The 18640-nt window shown below is 44.9% G+C and overlaps 1 protein-coding gene across 1 annotated transcript; it reads right to left on the bottom strand.

Moving 5' to 3' along the window:
- Nucleotides 1-4606: 4606 nt before the first annotated feature.
- LOC134064208 (guanine nucleotide-binding protein G(I)/G(S)/G(O) subunit gamma-4) lies at nt 4607-17390 on the bottom strand. Its single transcript, XM_062520039.1, has 3 exons — nt 17023-17390; nt 14185-14292; nt 4607-4937 (listed from the first exon to the last, which is right to left on the bottom strand). The coding sequence occupies exons 2-3, from the start codon at nt 14281-14283 to the stop codon at nt 4809-4811; spliced, it is 228 nt and encodes a 75-aa protein (XP_062376023.1). The 5' UTR covers nt 14284-14292; nt 17023-17390; the 3' UTR covers nt 4607-4808.
- Nucleotides 17391-18640: the final 1250 nt, after the last annotated feature.

Here is an 18640-nt window from a genome sequence, read left to right on the forward strand (position 1 = left end):
AGGATCATATATTCATAAATCTGACAGAACAATAGCTTCAACAGCGTGCATGTTTAGGTTGCAAAAACAGAGATTATCTTGGCTATGCATGCAGCTGCCTCCCAACTGAAATGGACAGATTGATTTTTTCCCTTTTTCTTTTCATCTCTTGTGACAGAAGTAACTCACAGGATCTGCATGTAATTCAGGGGGCTCTATCTCCACTGCAGAAATGGCACGGAACCTAGATGCCGCATACATACCGATTCTGGAATTGAGGATGTTCCCTCAGGTAGCCAGACCAAGTGTCCCTTATTGCCTGCCTGAGGTCATGATGATGTCGGGCAGATAAAACTCCCACCAACAGCTCGTGAGCAGAAGGTTCTTCTGATAGACATACAACAGGTACGATAACAAAGGATGTGACTTTACCAAAATGTGGGAAAAGTCTGATATTACACCGTTAATTTACAGTAGGCCTATAGGCTATCGCCTATATGTCAACATTGATAGCCAATAATTAAACATGAACATTTCTGTATGCGTTAAGACTTTAAATTATAGCCTACTGCCCTGCCTATTGCAACATTATCACCTAATCTTCCCTAACGACCTGCACCGATTTGATTATGGACATTGATTTGTAGCTGTCAAAAGTCATCAAAGCTGGCACGAACTGGATCTAATTGCAAAACTTATTACTATATCGACTGACTGTTGCCAGGCAAATCCCTCAGAAAAAAATAAATGGTGCATGTTATATGCATAAGAGAGTCAAACTATTAAGACTACTAAATGTAATGGGCAATTATTTTGTTAGCCTACCTAAATTCATTTCTCGACTACGCTTTTCGCGAATAGAGCGGCGGGTGGTCGCTAACTTAACTATGCAAAACAAAAAAACAAAAATATTCCAACACAGACATCCACATAGGCTACAGTTTGCTACTCCCTCGCTTAATATTTTGTAATATCGTTCATTACACTTCTGATCATTATTTGAGCTACAACAGGTTCAGAGATTTCCTTAATGTTAACCACTCCTAAACGTGTTTATTTCTTAAGATCTTATTGGTTAGAAATGACAACAGCAGGCTCCAGCATTTAGGCAAACGATACATCCCTTTCCATTGATAATGATGTGGTATGGAAAAGTTAAGAAACTGATGAACTATAAACTATACCTGAAACCTTGGAATCCAACAAGGCGGCTCGGTCTGTCACCAGCCAAATATGTACCACAACCGCGACAACACACGGAAGCAAGAACAATCCTAGGCTTCGCATGGACGGACTCCTTCAGGAAAACACTTGTTTTTAACGGGGTAGATGCAGTGTGCTGTCGATTGACTGCATTGCATTCCTTGAGCTTTCGATACATTTCGAATGTGACTATTTCATGTCTGCTCCTGAATGCGATGAGGGTTGATGACGATTCATATTCAACCAATGATCTTGAAGAGGCGTGGTTTGTATGCCCTTCTGGGAAATGAAGTACTTTGAGATTTGGTTATGGATTATGATTCAAGATTGCATATGCCACTCGACAGTTTGTATAATATGACTCGTTTCACTTATAATAATAGTAGGCCTAAACAAAAATGAAAAAGCGTCATAGCCTACCACGCGGTAGCCTATTTTTTTGATTTTTTTTAACGATTTATAGCCAATAGCCTACAGGCTAAAATATAGGCCTGCAGATAACATTTTGAGTTTTATATATAAATATATAACACTCACACTCAACATGATAAAAGTCCGAGATATTTACATATCCTCGCAATTTCAGATGTTCTGCATTAATCAAACAACAAATAAGGGGGTGTTCACAAGGCCACAAGGTGTCGCTATCGAACCATTTCAATCTGTAACATTAACCGACTCAATAGTCCTACAAGGGAAAACATGTCTTGGTTGAATCATTTTTATTTATTTCTGTTATTTATAAGACATGATAGCACTTAAGCAATAAACTTTAATAATGAAGTTATTCATTTGTACAGCTGCACATTGTCTACACATCCAGACTTCTACAAGAGAAAAGTGCAGACAAGCACCAATAAACCATATACTTAAAAGGCAAGTGTTTTTCATCACAAGGTTTCATACTTTTCTAGATTATTTACGGGGATTCAGTACATGCAAATTACTTTTCTGATATACAAAGGGTAACATGTCTCAATAAGGTATGAAATCATCCATCTTGCTCAAGTTTATTGAGACAGGTGGCGCATGCCCCAGAGAGGTTTGGCAAGAACACTGAAGGTCTCAAGCATTATTTTGTGATTCAGGCACTAGTCACTTAAATTCGTTCACCTTTTTAGTGCCTTGTATTCGCCAGTTCTGATGGCTGTATTATCATAGGTAAAATCGGAAAGGTATGAAAGTATACCAAGATAAAAATTAAACAAAGATATCAAACATGTCAAGCAAAGCATTGGTGACACCCTTTCTGAATCTTACATTCTGGATAAAAAGAGGATTCGAGGACAACACTCAATCAGTAAATTGCTCAACAAAAAAGTCATTCTCTACCTATTGTATCTAATACTTTAAATTAGTCAAACCTAAGTACAGAAGAAATGACTGAAACACATCACATGTGATATGACATCATAATTAGTGATGTGCATTACATACACAGAGGAAAGTATAGGGTAACATTTGTTTTGTAAAACTGAAGGAGGCCTAGCCTAAATAACATCAGTGTAAAGGACATAATTGACATTGTGCTTGTTTTGAAATAAGATTTTTTGTTTTTCTGAAAAAGACTGTGAAGTAACAGAGTTGAGGACACACTGTTGTCACAGTACTTGGCACTGCACGCTCTTTGTGTGATCCAGTCTCTTCCTGGCTGGGGGAGCACTATGAGAGCTTTATGGGGGACACTGGCCTTTGGTTTTTACAGTCAAAGGCCTCACACTTCATGTTAATTCATTTCAATTCATTTCAGTTCATTTCAATTCATTTAAATTCATTTCAATTCAGTTCAGTCCAGCTCCATTCAGGGCAGGCAGAGAAAGGAAGAAACTAACAAAATCACTCCTACAAAGAAAGGAAATTAAAACAAAACAAAACAATAACAAAAAAATCCAGCCATTCAGCAAACATGCCCAGTAGATATCATAAGGCAACAGAGACAGGAAGGAGTGGGACGGACACAGTGGTGAAGTAAATCAAACAAGTGATGAATAGCGGCTACCAGACGTGTGAGTGTTTGTGTGTGTGTGTGTGTGTGTGTGTGTGTGTGTGGTGTCTGAGTGTGCGTGTGTGTGTGTGTGTGTGTGTGTGTGTGGTGTCTGAGTGTGTGTGTGTGTGTGTGTGTGTGTGCGTGTGTGAGTGTGTGAGTGTGTGTGTATGGGGGGGGTGGGGCACACTGCACTACGCTGCACTGTGCCCATGCCTCTGTGGAGCTCCTGAGCCTCTGCGTGGCAGATGGGGCACAGTCTGCCCTCATGCCAGCGTCCTGGGTCTGCACAGGGTCCCGCCCCAACTCCCCCACCTTCATCTCAACACACGCACACACACACTGGAATGAAACAGCATTTTTTGACACACAAATTTACAATAAAAATAAAGCACTCGGGCAGCCAAAGAACACGTAAAGCAATCAAGCTATGCCCTGATGATGACGATGCAGTATTCAAGAGATAATACAATATAGTACAGAATTACCCCCCCCCCCCCCATACTCCCGATGGATGAATATGAACATTTCACTCAGACAGATGTTGATTAATGTAAATTAAAAATTGGCACATTTTGCATGATATCCAGATAAATGATCAGTTATTTAATACCTGACCATTTTGTCATAAGGCAAATAGTAATGTACGATATTGCCATTCCGTCCTTCGTAATTGATCAAATGTTGCATGTTGTATCATGTATGCCAGGGTTTTAACTAAAGGGAAACTCTTTCAGCTGCACTGCCATAAATGGGAGATGCTCTAGAGATTATTCATGTCTGAATGTAATACCAATCCAGATGAAATAGGTGCAGTGCTAACACAGAAATGGTAATCAGTGTTTGGTTAGCATCTTTTCCTGAGGCATGTAAACGTCTAGCAAACAATCAGAAGGAAAAACAGAAGGATCATTTACAAAAAAGACTCTCATCTCATAAGCAATGAGCAAGGCAGCTCTCTAAATATGAAGCTATAACACACCAATTAAAGGCAAAGTAAGTAGTATTTGTTGTAAAAAAATTCAAATGCTTCTGCACTTACAATAATGACTGTAATTCTGACGGTCTTATAAATGAAAAACATTCTCCGTTGTTACTGTCTGACACTCAATACTGCACTTCGCTCCTCGGTTTTTAGGCATTTGTTTGTCTGGACCTTCTAAATACTCAACAGATACATTAAAAACCACCTCAAACAAAGCATTAACATGCATAGAAATCACGGGAACAATTGCCAACTATTGTCCTTCTGATATAAGCCATTATTGTGGGTCTAGAAGCATTTCAATTTTTTTTTTCACGACACAAACAACTGACCACGCCTTTAAAAGAGACATGTGAAACTGAAGGGGTTGCCAGATCCACAGCCAAATCCCCCATTCCCATCCCCACCACCCTCCCACCCCTTCTCCCCCCTCCCCCATTCCATTCAACCAAACAACCACCCGCCGGCACCACTGCCAGGGGAGGCCGGCCTAGTCAAACGCCTGGGCAGTGGCCCGGTAAGCTTAAACCAGCCAGCAGGACGCTAGTGCCAGCAGCAAAAAGGTGTCTCCTCTCCTCTCCTCTCCTCTCCTCGTCTCTCCTCTCCTCAGGGTGGAGTGTGTGAGTGTGTGTGGGCCGAGGCGCCCGGACGCCGCTCTCAGAGGATGGTGCAGAAGAACTTCTTCTCCCGGAAGGGGTTCTCGGAGGCGGGCACGGGCACGATGAGCGGGTCCTCCCGTATGTGGGCGTCACAGTAGGCCATCAGGTCCGCCGCCGCCTTGGACACCTGCACACCGACACACAGGCAAGAGGACGTCAGTGAGGCAGAGTGTGTGTGTGTGTGTGTGTACAGTATGTGTGTGTGTGTGTGTGTGTGTGAGAGTATGTATGCTTGCATGTGAGTGTGTATACAGTGCGTGTACGTGTGTATGTGTGTGTGTGTGTGTGTGTGTGTGTGTGTGTGTGTGTGTGTGTGTATGTGTATGTATGCGTGCGTGTGTACGTACTGTATGTGTGTGTGTGTGTGTGTGTGTGTGTGTGTGTGTGTGTGTGTGTGTGTGTGTGGGACAGCTAAGGATGTCTTTTCACTGCAGTTAGGTTGACAGATGCAGCACAGGTCAACTTTTCTAGATATGATGCCGGGTAATTACATGACTGGTTCCTGGTGATCTGATTGGATCATCCCAGGAATCTACCCACTGTTCATTCAAATTCTCCAGATAATATTTCGTTGCCCTACATGAATGGGAAAACACACAGACAACATCACTCAGCTCCAACTGCCTAGAAACACTGCTGAAAAAGTTGACCTGTGTATCCAAGCAGATTTTAATTCGAGGCAATACAAAGCTGGCTTATCACTGCCATAACCGCGCTCGCTTTGTAAGACAAACTGACTGGCGGTCGTCAGGAAGTACACCAAGATAAACACAAGCGACGCTGAAAGACTGCCCATTTTCTCAGTGCTTTAGCTTCCATGCCTCTCATGCAAGAAGGACCTCATTTGCACTGATGCCTTTAAATGTAATGACAGGCTGCACGGGCTGTTTTGCGTGTTTTTGAAAGCGTTCAGCAGCACTTTGAGTGTTTACGCCGTAGTCGTGGATGAGATTAGGAGGAGCGGGCGGCGTGATGATTGGGTACGGGTGGAACACTGCCCACAGCTCCGGGCACAGCGAGCAGAGCTGGCGCTCGGGCCCTGTGGGGTAGGCACAGTCTGATAACCACTCTAAACACAGTAATTAGGACAACCATCTCCTTCCCAGACACAGGCAAACATACACACACACACACACACACACACACACACACATACATAGACAAACACACACGCACACACCACAAGATAAAAACACACATTATAGACTGAACGACACAGAAACACAAATTGACAATCACCCCCCTGTTGATATAGCCATGCACACACACGCACACGCACGCAGACACACAATATGTCTCTCTCTCTCTTGCTCTCAAAAACACACACACACACACACACACACACACACACTCACAATTCTACAAATTCACACAAACACAGTGAGAAAGAGAGAGAGAGAAAGAGAGAAAGAGAAAGAAAACAAGAGTCACAGTGTTTATTCATTTCCCTTATCTCCATGCAACCCTTCCCCTGCAGCGGTGAGTCCATTCTCTCCTCCTCTCTCCTGCGTGTGTGTGTGTGTGTGTGTGTGAGAGAGTCCAGCCCCGGACACACGTCTTTTCATTAAAACACCGACCTTCAGTCCAGCTCTCACGTCACAGTTCTACCTCAGCGCACACACAAGCAAGCACATCAATCATTCAGTGATTCAGTTACACAGTCCAGGAGGGACCACCCATAAACCCCCCGGCTCTCCTACACACACACATACTGTACATACACACACACGCACGCGCGCACACACACACGCACACGCGCACACACACACACACACACGCGTGCACACACACACACACACACACATGCACACACACACGCGCGCACACACACACGCGCACACGCACACACACACACACACACACACACACACACACACACACGTACACGCGCACACACACGTACACGCGCACACACACACAGACACACCATCCATGATCCGCCATCCGTGTCCCACCCATCTCCTCCTCACACACACACACACACACACACACACACACACACACACTGGTGTCCCACCCATATCTCCCCCTGGTCTGGGTCTACACACCCCATGGTCCCTTTATACCCAGGCCCCTGCAGAGGGCACAGCTGACCCTTTCCCCCTCCTCACTGAAACAGCCACAGCACATAGTGAAACTTTGACATCTTACCTACTTTGGTCAAATGTAAGTAAAGTCTAGCCTTTCATTTACATCCAACTGCTTCCCTTCTAAATTATCCAATTGTATTTATCACAGACTTCCCACTCCAAGTCAAATGTAAAATTCCATGACTTCTCCCTGACAAAAAACCCTGAATTACTTTATAATTACTGTAATAGTACAATATACCGACCAATGATTTCAGAGCTGCCACATAGCGTTCAAGAATCTTTGACTTTTTTTTAGAGCAGGACATGAATAAATAGGCATTGAGTAAACACACTCAAGCAAGCAGCAAAGCTAATCACCAGATATACACCAATTCTGCATGAGAATATATTTGTATTCATGTATTTTGACAAGTCAGTTTTAAACTGCTACAACAAAATGCCCTGATATTCCATGACTTTGCCCCAAAAATGATACAATTCCCAAACTTTTACAATTCTATGATATTCCAGAATTGTCATGACCCGTGGGAACCCTGTTATAGATATTGTTTTATTGCTATAATTAATTTTCAGATTTCCAAGAACTATGAGGTACCTTATTGATAACTATATTTTACTGTTACACTGCAGCACCCAATTGACCCAATCTTGCTGTTACTTCCCATGTTACAATACAATATAATAATTGAATATCCATTTGAGGAAAACAATTACAATATCAAACGGAATGTGTATCTCAATATTACGCTAATGAAAATGAACCTTATTAAAGAACATTGTACAATGATGAATCACACATCATAAATGATACACACACATGTGTGTGCAGTGTGTGTGTGAGGAACAAAAGGCACAAGGGCGGGCATCGTGTATGTGACACATAGTGCTGACATCAGGTTTGCTGCTCCGGAGCCACTGGTTGCAGTGGGAGTATGTGTATGCAGTTGTGTGTGTGTGTGTGTGTATGTGTGTCACTGGTTGCAGTGGGAGTTGTGGAGTGGAGAAGCTTGCAGATGCACAGTCAGTGTCGTGCCCTCGGTGCTAGTGGTTAGCGGTAGCTTCAACGCTCACTCAAGCAGCCCCTGCCCAGCCCAGCCCTGCCCAGCCCCGCCCGCTCTCCAGCAAATCAAGATAAACTAGTGCACACAAACAGACAAGGACAGCACAGACGGACAGAGAGAAAAACACTGAGGGAAGAGGAAGAGGAGGAAGAGGAGGATGAAGTATTCTAGGTTCTGTGCTCTATAAATGCACACAGACAGCAGTTTCAGTTTTTGAAAAAATAAATCATGAATTATGGATAACACACTGCACAGCATTGGTGCTTCATATTAATTAATCAATTATTCATTCTGATAACAGTGGTCCGTTTGGCTGATTGAAAAAAAAAAAAAAAAAAACGTCTGTCCGCTCGTTCCACACTCTTAGCGGCAGTATGCTGGCCACGTTCGGCCACGTTCAATCAAAAAAGGCACAATATTTCCAGGCTCATGCATGGGCATGCGGGGTGATTTAGTGGGGATTACTGTAGTTTTGTCCATGGATGAGGACAGCCTGCTGGTCTGGCTGGATGTGAACGTGGCCCAGCACAGGCTGCCAAGGCAGGGGGAGTGGAGGCAGAGGCTTGCCCAGCGAAGAGGGACCAGAAGCAGCTGCACACGAGATGAGTCTGGGGCTCTGGATGTGTGTGTGTGTGTGTGTGTGTGTGTGTGTGTGTGTGTGTGTGTGGATTGGGGGGGGGGGGGCAGATTGTGCCAGCTGGCCCCCTCGGGTACTGATGACCCACTCCACACACAACACACACGGCACACCACACCATACACACACGACACAGACACACCCCATACACACACACGACACAGACACATATCACACACAACACAGACACACACAACGCAGACACGACACAGACACACACACACACACACACACACACACACACACACACACACACACACACACACACACACACTACAGAGGCTTACGATTCCCAGTGGCTGCTCACTCAACCCTGTTTCACCCCCATCCCTCGTGTCCCAGGGCCTCGTCAGAAGGGAGACACACCCAGGCTTTGATGTGTAATGAGGGACAGAGGGCATGGCTGCCAACAGTGAAATGAAAAATATATGAAATGAAGTGAAATGAAGCTTTCTTTAAATGTCTTTTGGCATTCGTTGCTACTTGATCTGTAGTCTCTCCAAATGTTCTCTTAGAATAAAGAATCCACAAAACGTACATAGACTACATCCTTGCGCAACTTAAGCGTGAAACGTGAAGGAGACAAAAGGGTCCATTTCCCCAAAACACTGAGTCAGTGTAAAAATGACCCTCACAAGAAAAGTGACTCATTTTAATTGTTCTAAAGGAGAAAGGAAGATAAATCAGCTCATCAATTCAATTCGCTCTCAATTCATTCATCCAAGAGAGTAAATAGGGAATTGTCACCATCAGGTATCCTACAACTCCTCTGTTGCTCATTTGACCACTTCTGATTCCGGTTTTTGATTTTGATTTGATTCTAACGTATCGCGAATCCCACTTCAAGCACAACACCCTCCTCTCATCACCTCTTCCCCACCACCAATGCACACACACACACACACACACACACACACACGCAAACACACATGGAGACTCTGGGGATGAACACTTGCTCCAGCAGCCCTAACACCAGGGAGCCTAACAGCACTGACGGTGGTGTGCCTGCCTGCGCCGGTGTCATCCATCCCCGGTAGAGTCGAGTTGAGTCGGTGCAGCCTAATTACAGCACGTAAGAGCCTGCTGAAGCAGCGGACCACTAATTAGCACAGATCACCTTCTGACTGATTGAGGGATTACTGAGATCAGATGAAGGAGATGAATTCCGTCCATCCGCCGGTCACTCAGTGTGTGAGCCGGCCGGCCAGTCGTGGCCTCTGTCAGCTCCCCGTCTCGTCTCCACGCCGCTGTGGCCCTGCGGCCCATGCCCCGCCCCCGGCCCTGGCTCCGCCCCATGCCTCTGGAGAACTCCCCTAATTAGATCTGGAAGAAGGGTGGTGGTTCCTGTGCTATGCCACCGCCCTCCCCAACCTCCACACACACACACACACACACACACACACACAAGCACACACACACCCCCCCACCATACACAGACAAACAGGCACTCCCCCCCCCCATCTCTCCGAGGGAATGAGAGGGGTTTGTTGTGGTGGCACGTCAGGGCAGAGCTGGAGCTGGACCCTGGATGGGGCCGGATGGAGACGTCGTCCCTGAACTGCTGCCCACGGATGAGGTCAGACTCCTGGGTGAGAATGACTTCAGCTCCCCCTGCAAGCCCACTGGGATTAAGCACCAAAAAAGCTGCTTGTTCCACCCCCTCACCCCCCAACACACACACATATACACACACACACATACACACACACACACACACACAACACACAACACAACACAACACAACACAACACAACACAACACAACACAACACAACACAACACAACACAACACAACACCCTTGCTGAAAGTGACTGGGACTTTCACTTTTATTCAGCCTCAAGAGAGACAGACAAAAAGAGACAGAAAGAGAGAGTGAGGGAGGGAGGGAGGGAGATGGTGAAAGAGAGAGAGAGGGGGGGGGGAATGGTGAAAGAGAGAGAAAGAGAGGTTGGGGAAAGGAAGCAGAGATGTAAAGGGGTCAGAGGTGGTGAGAGATGCAGGAATGGAGAGATGAAGACTACAGAGAAAGAGAGAGTGAGAGAGAAAGAGAGAGAGCGAGCAAGAGAGGGTGAGAGAGAGAGATAAAGAGAGAGAAAGAGCGAGAGAGATAAAAAGAGAGAGAGAGAGAGAAAGGAGAGATAAGCGTTCTGTGCTCCGTAGACAAGGGTAGGGGATGAAAACAGGCTTTGTGTGCGGTGGGCGTCTGTGACAAGGGCTGGCGGGCGTGCAGGACAGGTCATAAAGCCCAGCACACACACACACACACACACACACACACACACACACACACACACACACACACACACACACACACACACACACACACACACACACACACACACACACACACACACACACACACACACACACACACACACACACACACACACACAGGGGCCGGCGCTGGGAGGCAGAGCGCTCCCACACCACATGAGAGCCACACCGGATCAGATGATCGCCGCCGCGTCGGGAACGCTGTCCCGAGGACGCTGAGCGCATCAGACACGCAGAGTAGCCACGTCCAGAGGCCAGACCTGACGCTCTCTCTCTCCCTCTCCCTACCTCTATTTCTCTCTATCTCTCTCCATCGCTCTCCATCTCTCTCTCCCACTTCTCTCTCTATCTCTTCCACTTTCTCTCTATCTCCCTATCCCCCACCTTAGTCTTGTTCTCTCCGAAAAGACAGGAAGAAGAGATGTTTGCGTGAGGAGATCCACACTCCCCAGAAAAAAAAACACAAATAAAATAGCATAAAAATAAAAGCCAAATAAAATCAACTCCAAATAAGGCGAGGCAGGCGAGATCAGACGAAGCGCTCCTACCCGGCCCTCCCTCTTCTTGCTCCGCGCTCAGCACATTTGGGCGATTACAAAGACAATCACGACATAAAACGCGGCGCTATCGAGTGACAATGGCATTCATCTGCACGTCTCAGTGGGGGGAGAGACAGATGAAAAAGTGCAAGTCAAGAAGGAGAGGGGGGTAGAGGGGGTCTCATTTCTTTCGGGGAAATGTCTACTGTCTGCAAAACGATCTTGTGCCCCATCTGCGAGGGAGATTAAAAATAGAGGGAGTGGTGGAGTGGAGAAACCTCTCGAGCAAAGCCCCCCCCCCTTTCTCTCTCTCTTTCTCTCTCTTCCACTCTTTCTCTCTTCTGTCACTCTCTTTGTGTCTCTCCTCCGCTGTCACTCTTCCTTTCTCTCTCTCTCTCTCTCTCTCTCTCTCTCTGTCCCTCATCTCCCCTCCGAGGTCCAGTCCAGCTGTGTCCCTGCCCAGTGCTCTGCTGCTGGTGCCTTGAGCGGCTTCATTTAGAGCAGCCCGTGCTCGCTGCTCATGCTGCCCATGTTGGCTGATGCTCAGTTTCTGTGTGTCTGGGGGTGATGCTCAGTGTCTGTGTGTCTGTCCGTCTGTCTGTCTGTATGGGGGTTATGCTCAGTCTCTGTCTGCCTGTCTGTCTGGGGGTGATGCTCAGTCTCTAGTTTGTCTGGGGGTGATGTTCAGTCTCTAGTTTGTCTGGGGGTGATGCTCAGTCTCTAGTTTGTCTGGGGGTGATGCTCAGTCTCTAGTTTGTCTGGGGGTGATGCTCAATGTCTGTCTGTCTGGGGGTGATGCTCAATGTCTGTCTGTCTGGGGGTGATGCTCAGTGTCTGTCTGTCTGTATGGGGGTGATGCTTAGTCTCTGACCTGCTCTTTTCGTGGGCATGTCTGTTCACACCAGCAGTGTGAGACATGAACCGAAATGAAACACCCTCATTTATGGACGATGGGTAGGCCAGTATTGTTGCAGCAATCAAATATGTTTGGTGATTATTTAGGTAGTCTGTCTGTGTGTTTCCTTTTTTAACTCTGATAAGCATATCATGTGTTCTAAAACGGTTATACAGTATAAAGGTTCTTGGGAACCGTGCCGATGCACAGCATCATAGGGCAGTAAAGGGCAGTATGAGGTGGCATCTACTGTCAGGGATGCAAACACACATGTGGTCAAAAAAGAGAGAGCCTCGGAGCGGGGGGGGGGGGGGGGGGGGGGGGGGTGTGTGTGTAGGTGTGCAGGTGTGCTTAGGTGCGCAGTTTGGGTATCGAGCATCTTGGAGGAAGGCCTATATATGGTCACTACGGTGAATGTAGGGGGGTCATGATGTTCAGTACCTTTACTCTGAGTCAAAGTTGCTGTACCATCATCATCATCTTGGCAAACTATTGCACCTTGAGCATGCAGTGTATGCCGAGAAAAGCCATTGTAGTAATGTTTGGGCACTGAAATCTTGAAAGAACACCCAGTGCAACCTTTTTTTGTTTTGTCCAAAATGATTTCAGTGAAATATTGGCACACCACTAATAATATAGACAAAACAATTACTGTCAAGTACAAACAAATGATGGGAATACTATTTTTTATATAAGCTAATGTCCAACCAGCTCCTCTATAAGACTAGCTCTTCTCAACATTGCTTTATTGTGTTCTATATTCTATACTATAGCTATTCTTTATGCAAGTCCCACACTCCTACAAGTTTTTTTTTTTGTCAAGGCAGGTTGCTGCACTGCCAGCTACATCTAATCCAAACATAGTAGGCCAATAAAAAAAGAGGATATAGTTGGTTGGTAATCTAAATGCAAAAAATGATAAGGGCTAAACCAAAATTATGCTAATCGCGAGTAGCCACATTGCTACAATTCAAACGATGTTGACATAAATTAACAACTACTACAATAAGGCCATGATTTCCAATACAACTACTAAACAACATAACATGACAAATTAGCCTCACTCACGTAATTGTCTTCCAATAATAGGCTAAGTAGGCATATAAAAACAATTCTAGGTTATGCTCCACGGTTGACAGATGTGCTCCTCCCGACACTTAAAAGACAAAGGCTATTTTTGGACATGTTACGGTAGACACAGAGCTGTTTGATCTGATCTTAATCCTGATTTTATTATTGATGATATCAGCAGAGTCAGCTTTTATAACCCATCCAGAGGTGTGCATGATGAACTAAACTTTATCCACATAGTAAACGGAGGACATGCGTAAAGGTGCGTAATCTGGTTATCCATAGGCAAAGTAGCCTTCTACCGTTCTCCGTCGCTGCCCTCAGTGAATTATTTGATGTCATTAGATGTTTCCCCTTGTCACATGCAATTCGATGGACAACTTCGAAGTAGAAAGAATTGTTTTCTTCTTCATTTACTGCATCTCAATTATCTACAGACCACCCCCCCCCCCTAAAAAAAACTCTTCGGATCTGCACGATTCACACAAGTCACCCGAAATTACGTGAAAAAAGCGGGAGGCGCCGAAAAGCGAGCTGTTTGCATCCCTGTACTGTATACACTACAGGGCAGTTAACGGGCAGTATGAGGTGGCATCTATACAACACAGGGCAGTAAAGGCACAGTATGAGGTGGCATGTAAACATTGTGTGGCAATAAAAGCGCAGTATGAGGCGGCATCTACACACCACAGGGCTGTTAAAGGCAGTATGAGGCAGCATCTACACACCACAGGGCAATAAAAGGCAGTATGAGGTGGCATCTACACTCCACAGGGCAGTATAAGATGGCATTTAGACACGTACCTTTATCCTGTCCATGCAGGCCTCCATCTTGAGCTGCTCCACGGCTTTCCTGGCCTGAGAGATACTGGCTGTGCTGTTGTTGGCCATGCTGTCCTTCATGGTGTTTTCCTGGAAGTCGTGAGGAACACAAACAAATGATCCTTTGAGTGTTGGGGGAAAAAAGATCGTAATCATGCTTGAAGACGACAGTAAATGAGCACATTCATAACTGCGTTTCCACTCAGACAGTATGGACTAGAACACTCTACTCACTCTACGAACACTCTACGTTGAACCTCAAATCTACCAGATGACCACAGGAAGATGGACAGACAAGGGCGCGTTTCCCAGATTCGTTAAGAAGCTCTTAAGTGCTAAGAACATTCTAAGAACGCTCCTAAGAAGTTCTTAGCACTTAAGAGCTTCTTAACGAATCTGGGAAACCCGGCCAAGGTCTTTGGAGAAGGTGTTGGAGTTTGGTAGAGTTGGTTATTATGTGAAGGTGTTGGGGCCTAGCAGTGTTGGCTGTTGTGTGAACATGTTGGAGCTTGGTAGCGTTATCTGTTGTGTGAAGGTGATGAGGCTTGGAAGTGTTGATTGTTGTGTGAAGTTGTTGGGGCTTGGCATGTTAGCTGTTGTGTCGTGTGAAGGTGCTGGGGCTTGGCAAAGTTGGTTATTGTGTGAAGGTGTTGGGGCTTGGTATTAGCTGTAATGATTTGTGGGGCTTGGTAGTGTTGGTTGTTATGTGAAGGTGTTGAGGCTTGGCAGAACAATTCGACACACAGTTAAACGGACTCTGAGGCTTAGGCTGACTCTGAACCGGCACCTTTCTCTTATCGGGCACATTTGAACGTTCAGAACATCCAAGACAGCACGGTGAATGTGCTTGAAAACAAATGAGTGAACACAATAAGACCTCCTATGTTGACACACTCTGCCATGCATGGCCATGTTGGCTTTTCTCACAGGGGGTATTTGGAGGCATCTACGCAAAGCCTTGCTGTAGGTAGAGTTGAAAGATTTCTCTGCATCACGCATCTGTGGGGCAGGCCGAGTTCTATAAGGCTTCGCTGTGGTGTTCAGCACAGGAAAGGGCACTAGGCATTTCAGGGCGGAATCACTGATCAACAAGCCTGAATAATGCTTCTATTATAAAAATAGAAACTGTTTCAGTCACTCCACTACCTAAAATACAAGCTCAACACAAGCATCCTAACACAGATGTCAACATAATGTGTGGCATTTTAACCCAAAACAACAGACAAGTTTAAGACAGAGATAGAAGTGTGGTAAAAATAAATTAAACTCCATACAATTGCCTCTTACACACACCGAATATTCATTTTGTTTATCGCTCTCAGGTAACGAGGGAATCACATGGGAGGAAAACAGGTGTGGGATGTCATCAAACCATGGTGAGCAGGTCACTTTACAATCAAGGGGTAAAGGCAAGGGTAGAGTGGTAAAATAGGAGGTGGGTAAACTATGAACTCGGTAAGGTGGACTAGGCCATGCGGTATCAGATTGTTTAAAAAGGCGTTCAGCACGTTTGATGATGGTTATGGTTATTATCCAATGTTTATAACAATACCAGTAGCCTAGTATTAAATGGCTCCTAGAGTTTCGATGAGTGAACATATTGTGAATGTGGATAATACAGTGTGATTTTTGAATGTTAAACGTTGCAACGTGAATAAACTCATTTGAGAGGTAAATAGCCTCAACGTTATTTCCAAAATGTCAGAGGTGGATAAACGTGTTTCGCCTCCACAGTCCTTTAGGTTTATTACCTGATATAATACTATTACATAACAGTATAAGCAATCAATCCTATTAACGTGTTCCCAAAATGTACATATAAACCAACTTGGTAATTGCTAAATACAAAGACAAATCACTCAATTAGAGAGGGATGTGGTTGATATGTAGAACTGTAGCTGCTAGGCCTATGTATGAAATCTTTAAGCTTTCAGAGTGACTGAAGACTTGTCGTAGCATTTCCACTGACAATAACCCCCGTCTCCCTTGGTTACAATGGACATTCTTCGTTGTTACAAATGCCATTATGGTCCATTAAATCGGTTCCTTATCAGACCTAATGTATAAATTATGAATTTGGAAAAGCATATATTACGCATAGCCTCTAAGATATAAATTGGCATGATATGCTGGCCAACAGGCCAGTCTGTGGCTAAAATATATGTCCCACCCAGGCCTCTCCTCGTTACACCGTTCAAAGCAGCCTAGGCTTGAATCATGTACAAATGCTTGTCCACTCGTCTAAAATAGCCTTACACAGAACCGTTCAGTCAGAGATATCATTCAGGGAGGTTGCTGTCGAACGTTTTGGCACAATGAGAGCGCATGCTTGGATAGAACCCAAACCCGTTGGGCTGGGTTAGCCCTGGTAAGAATGACACATGGTGTAGGCTACTATTTACAGGTGAAACCAAGACCTGAATGAATTACTTGCCAACTAGGAAATACTGGTTTGAGCTGTGATCGCACTAATATTATTGGGCACAGTCTATTTGGTGCGTTGCAAGCTCATTGCAACAGTAATCATTGATGTAAAAAAAAAGAGAGGTCCAATTCTTTGCTTCATTGTGAAAGTAGCAACAAGCAGGAAAACAGCTAACATTTGACATGGAATCGCAGCTCATGTAAGGAGCCTAGGGTTGTATTTATACGTTTATGTTATTTTAAACGTTACAAAGCTTGTAGGCAGTATGTTTATGGGAAGCAATGTGAAATGCCCCTCAATAATTAAAATGAATCTGTATAATGACAACGACTAGGTTGTCACAGACGCCCATTTAATTGCTAAACAACATACGAATAACAGACACATAAACCTACCTGAAGAGTGCAAATGATTAGGCTGTGTGGTTTTTAGAAACCAGGGTTGACTCCACCCTTCAAAAGGTAGCCAAATTAGAATTCACAAGGAGGAAAACCCCGCCGCTGCTCCGGCTCTGCCCGGTCTCCGTGTAAACCGGAATATTGATGACACCGAGGATTCTTTCACCGCGCGCAGAGCCGAGTCTTTCCCCAGTTTACGTTGTACATTTACGCATAGTCCCCTCAATTCTGAAACAGTCGAGATGTGCCTCCCCCCCACACGGCTCACCGTCGACAGACCTGAAGAAAACGCGGGTGCCAACTGTGGGAGACCTCACTGTGACGCGGAAAATACAGTGCAAGATGGTGCACACATCAAGGGACAACCCCTATTCCCCCACCTGATACTACTGTATTTATGACAAAAGGCGAAGAGCGCGTTTCATCTGCCTATAGGCTTGGACGCCTGCATCTGTGGTTTACTAGAAGGCGAAAATGGCATCCGCCGCATTCGCAATTGGCGTTATGGCAGCCGTGCGCTTCTGGGACGTAGAAAGGCTTCCCTGCTTGATTTTTACATCACTGTTGACATCACTGGGTCTCCCAGTTGGTCCATCGCGAAGAAGGAGCGGCGAGCTGGTTTGCAGTATTGCTGTCAACCTTATTGACAGAAGCGCTGTTAATGTTCTGTACACAATTGTTTATTTATTTAATTAAGCGTTTGGAGTCGTGAGATGTAAGCTATGTTTGGGTGTGTCCGGTAGGCAACATCATAGGATGACTCCACGTTGACTACAGACACCGGACCATTGAGCCCTTCCAGCGGACGAGATACATGTTTTCGAGGTGTTTAGCTGCTCCTATAAGAAGTCATCATCTCTGTCTAGAACAAACTACATCATGGCCTGCTAGGCCTGTTCATATTTGAAAAGAACCAATAAATAGTTGGTTCTACGTTGTCTCCATAGATCAAAATGGCAATAAAACACAAACCACAGCATGTCTTAAATATTCATATTTATATATATTTATATTATATACTGATCACTTCTGTCCGTTCATAGATACAAAATATAAGAAATACATGTCCCGTTCAGGCTTCCCCCTCTCTACAACAATCAGGGTAGGAGGAAAGTGATCCATACGTCTTTCTCGGAAACGCACGGTCCACTCAGTTTCTATACATATCAAAGGATCTTAAATTACGTAAAGCTCTATCAGTCAAACAAACAACATCAAACAAAAAGAAGAAAACAAAGAACAAACCCTTTAAGAGTTTTTTTGCCGTAAAACGCAACATTTTTTGTCCTCCTTTCACACGTAAATCTTAACAGATCTGCACAACGTCTCACCCAGTGGCATTCAACAACACATCTCAGATAATGCAAAGAGTCATACAATCATGCATCAGACACGGTACACGTGCAATAAAAAGCTGGACTATGCAACAGGGCAGAAAGAAAGTGTGCGTTAACGCAAGGAGAATAAAGCACAAGACATTGTAAACATAAGAGGCGCTATCCCTATTCGAATGCTAAATGGAAGAGCCGACATGATTGGTTCATATTTCAGTCGATTTGGGCAAAGCTTTGAAATGGGTTAAATTACCTCACTTAACATAACCAAAAACGCAAAG

Source organism: Sardina pilchardus, chromosome 18 (assembly GCF_963854185.1).
Source record: "Sardina pilchardus chromosome 18, fSarPil1.1, whole genome shotgun sequence".
In the NCBI taxonomy this organism is placed as follows: domain Eukaryota; kingdom Metazoa; phylum Chordata; class Actinopteri; order Clupeiformes; family Clupeidae; genus Sardina; species Sardina pilchardus.

What these genes read in the sequence shown, in the direction of transcription:
- LOC134064208 (XM_062520039.1), bottom strand. Translation starts at nt 14,283, where the DNA reads ATGAAGGACAGCATGGCCAACAACAGCACAGCCAGTATCTCTCAGGCC. An exon ending in CCTGCATGGACAGGATAAAG is followed by an intron (nt 4,938 to 14,184) that starts GTACGTGTCTAA and finishes GTCGGTGTGCAG; the next exon opens with GTGTCCAAGGCGGCGGCGGA.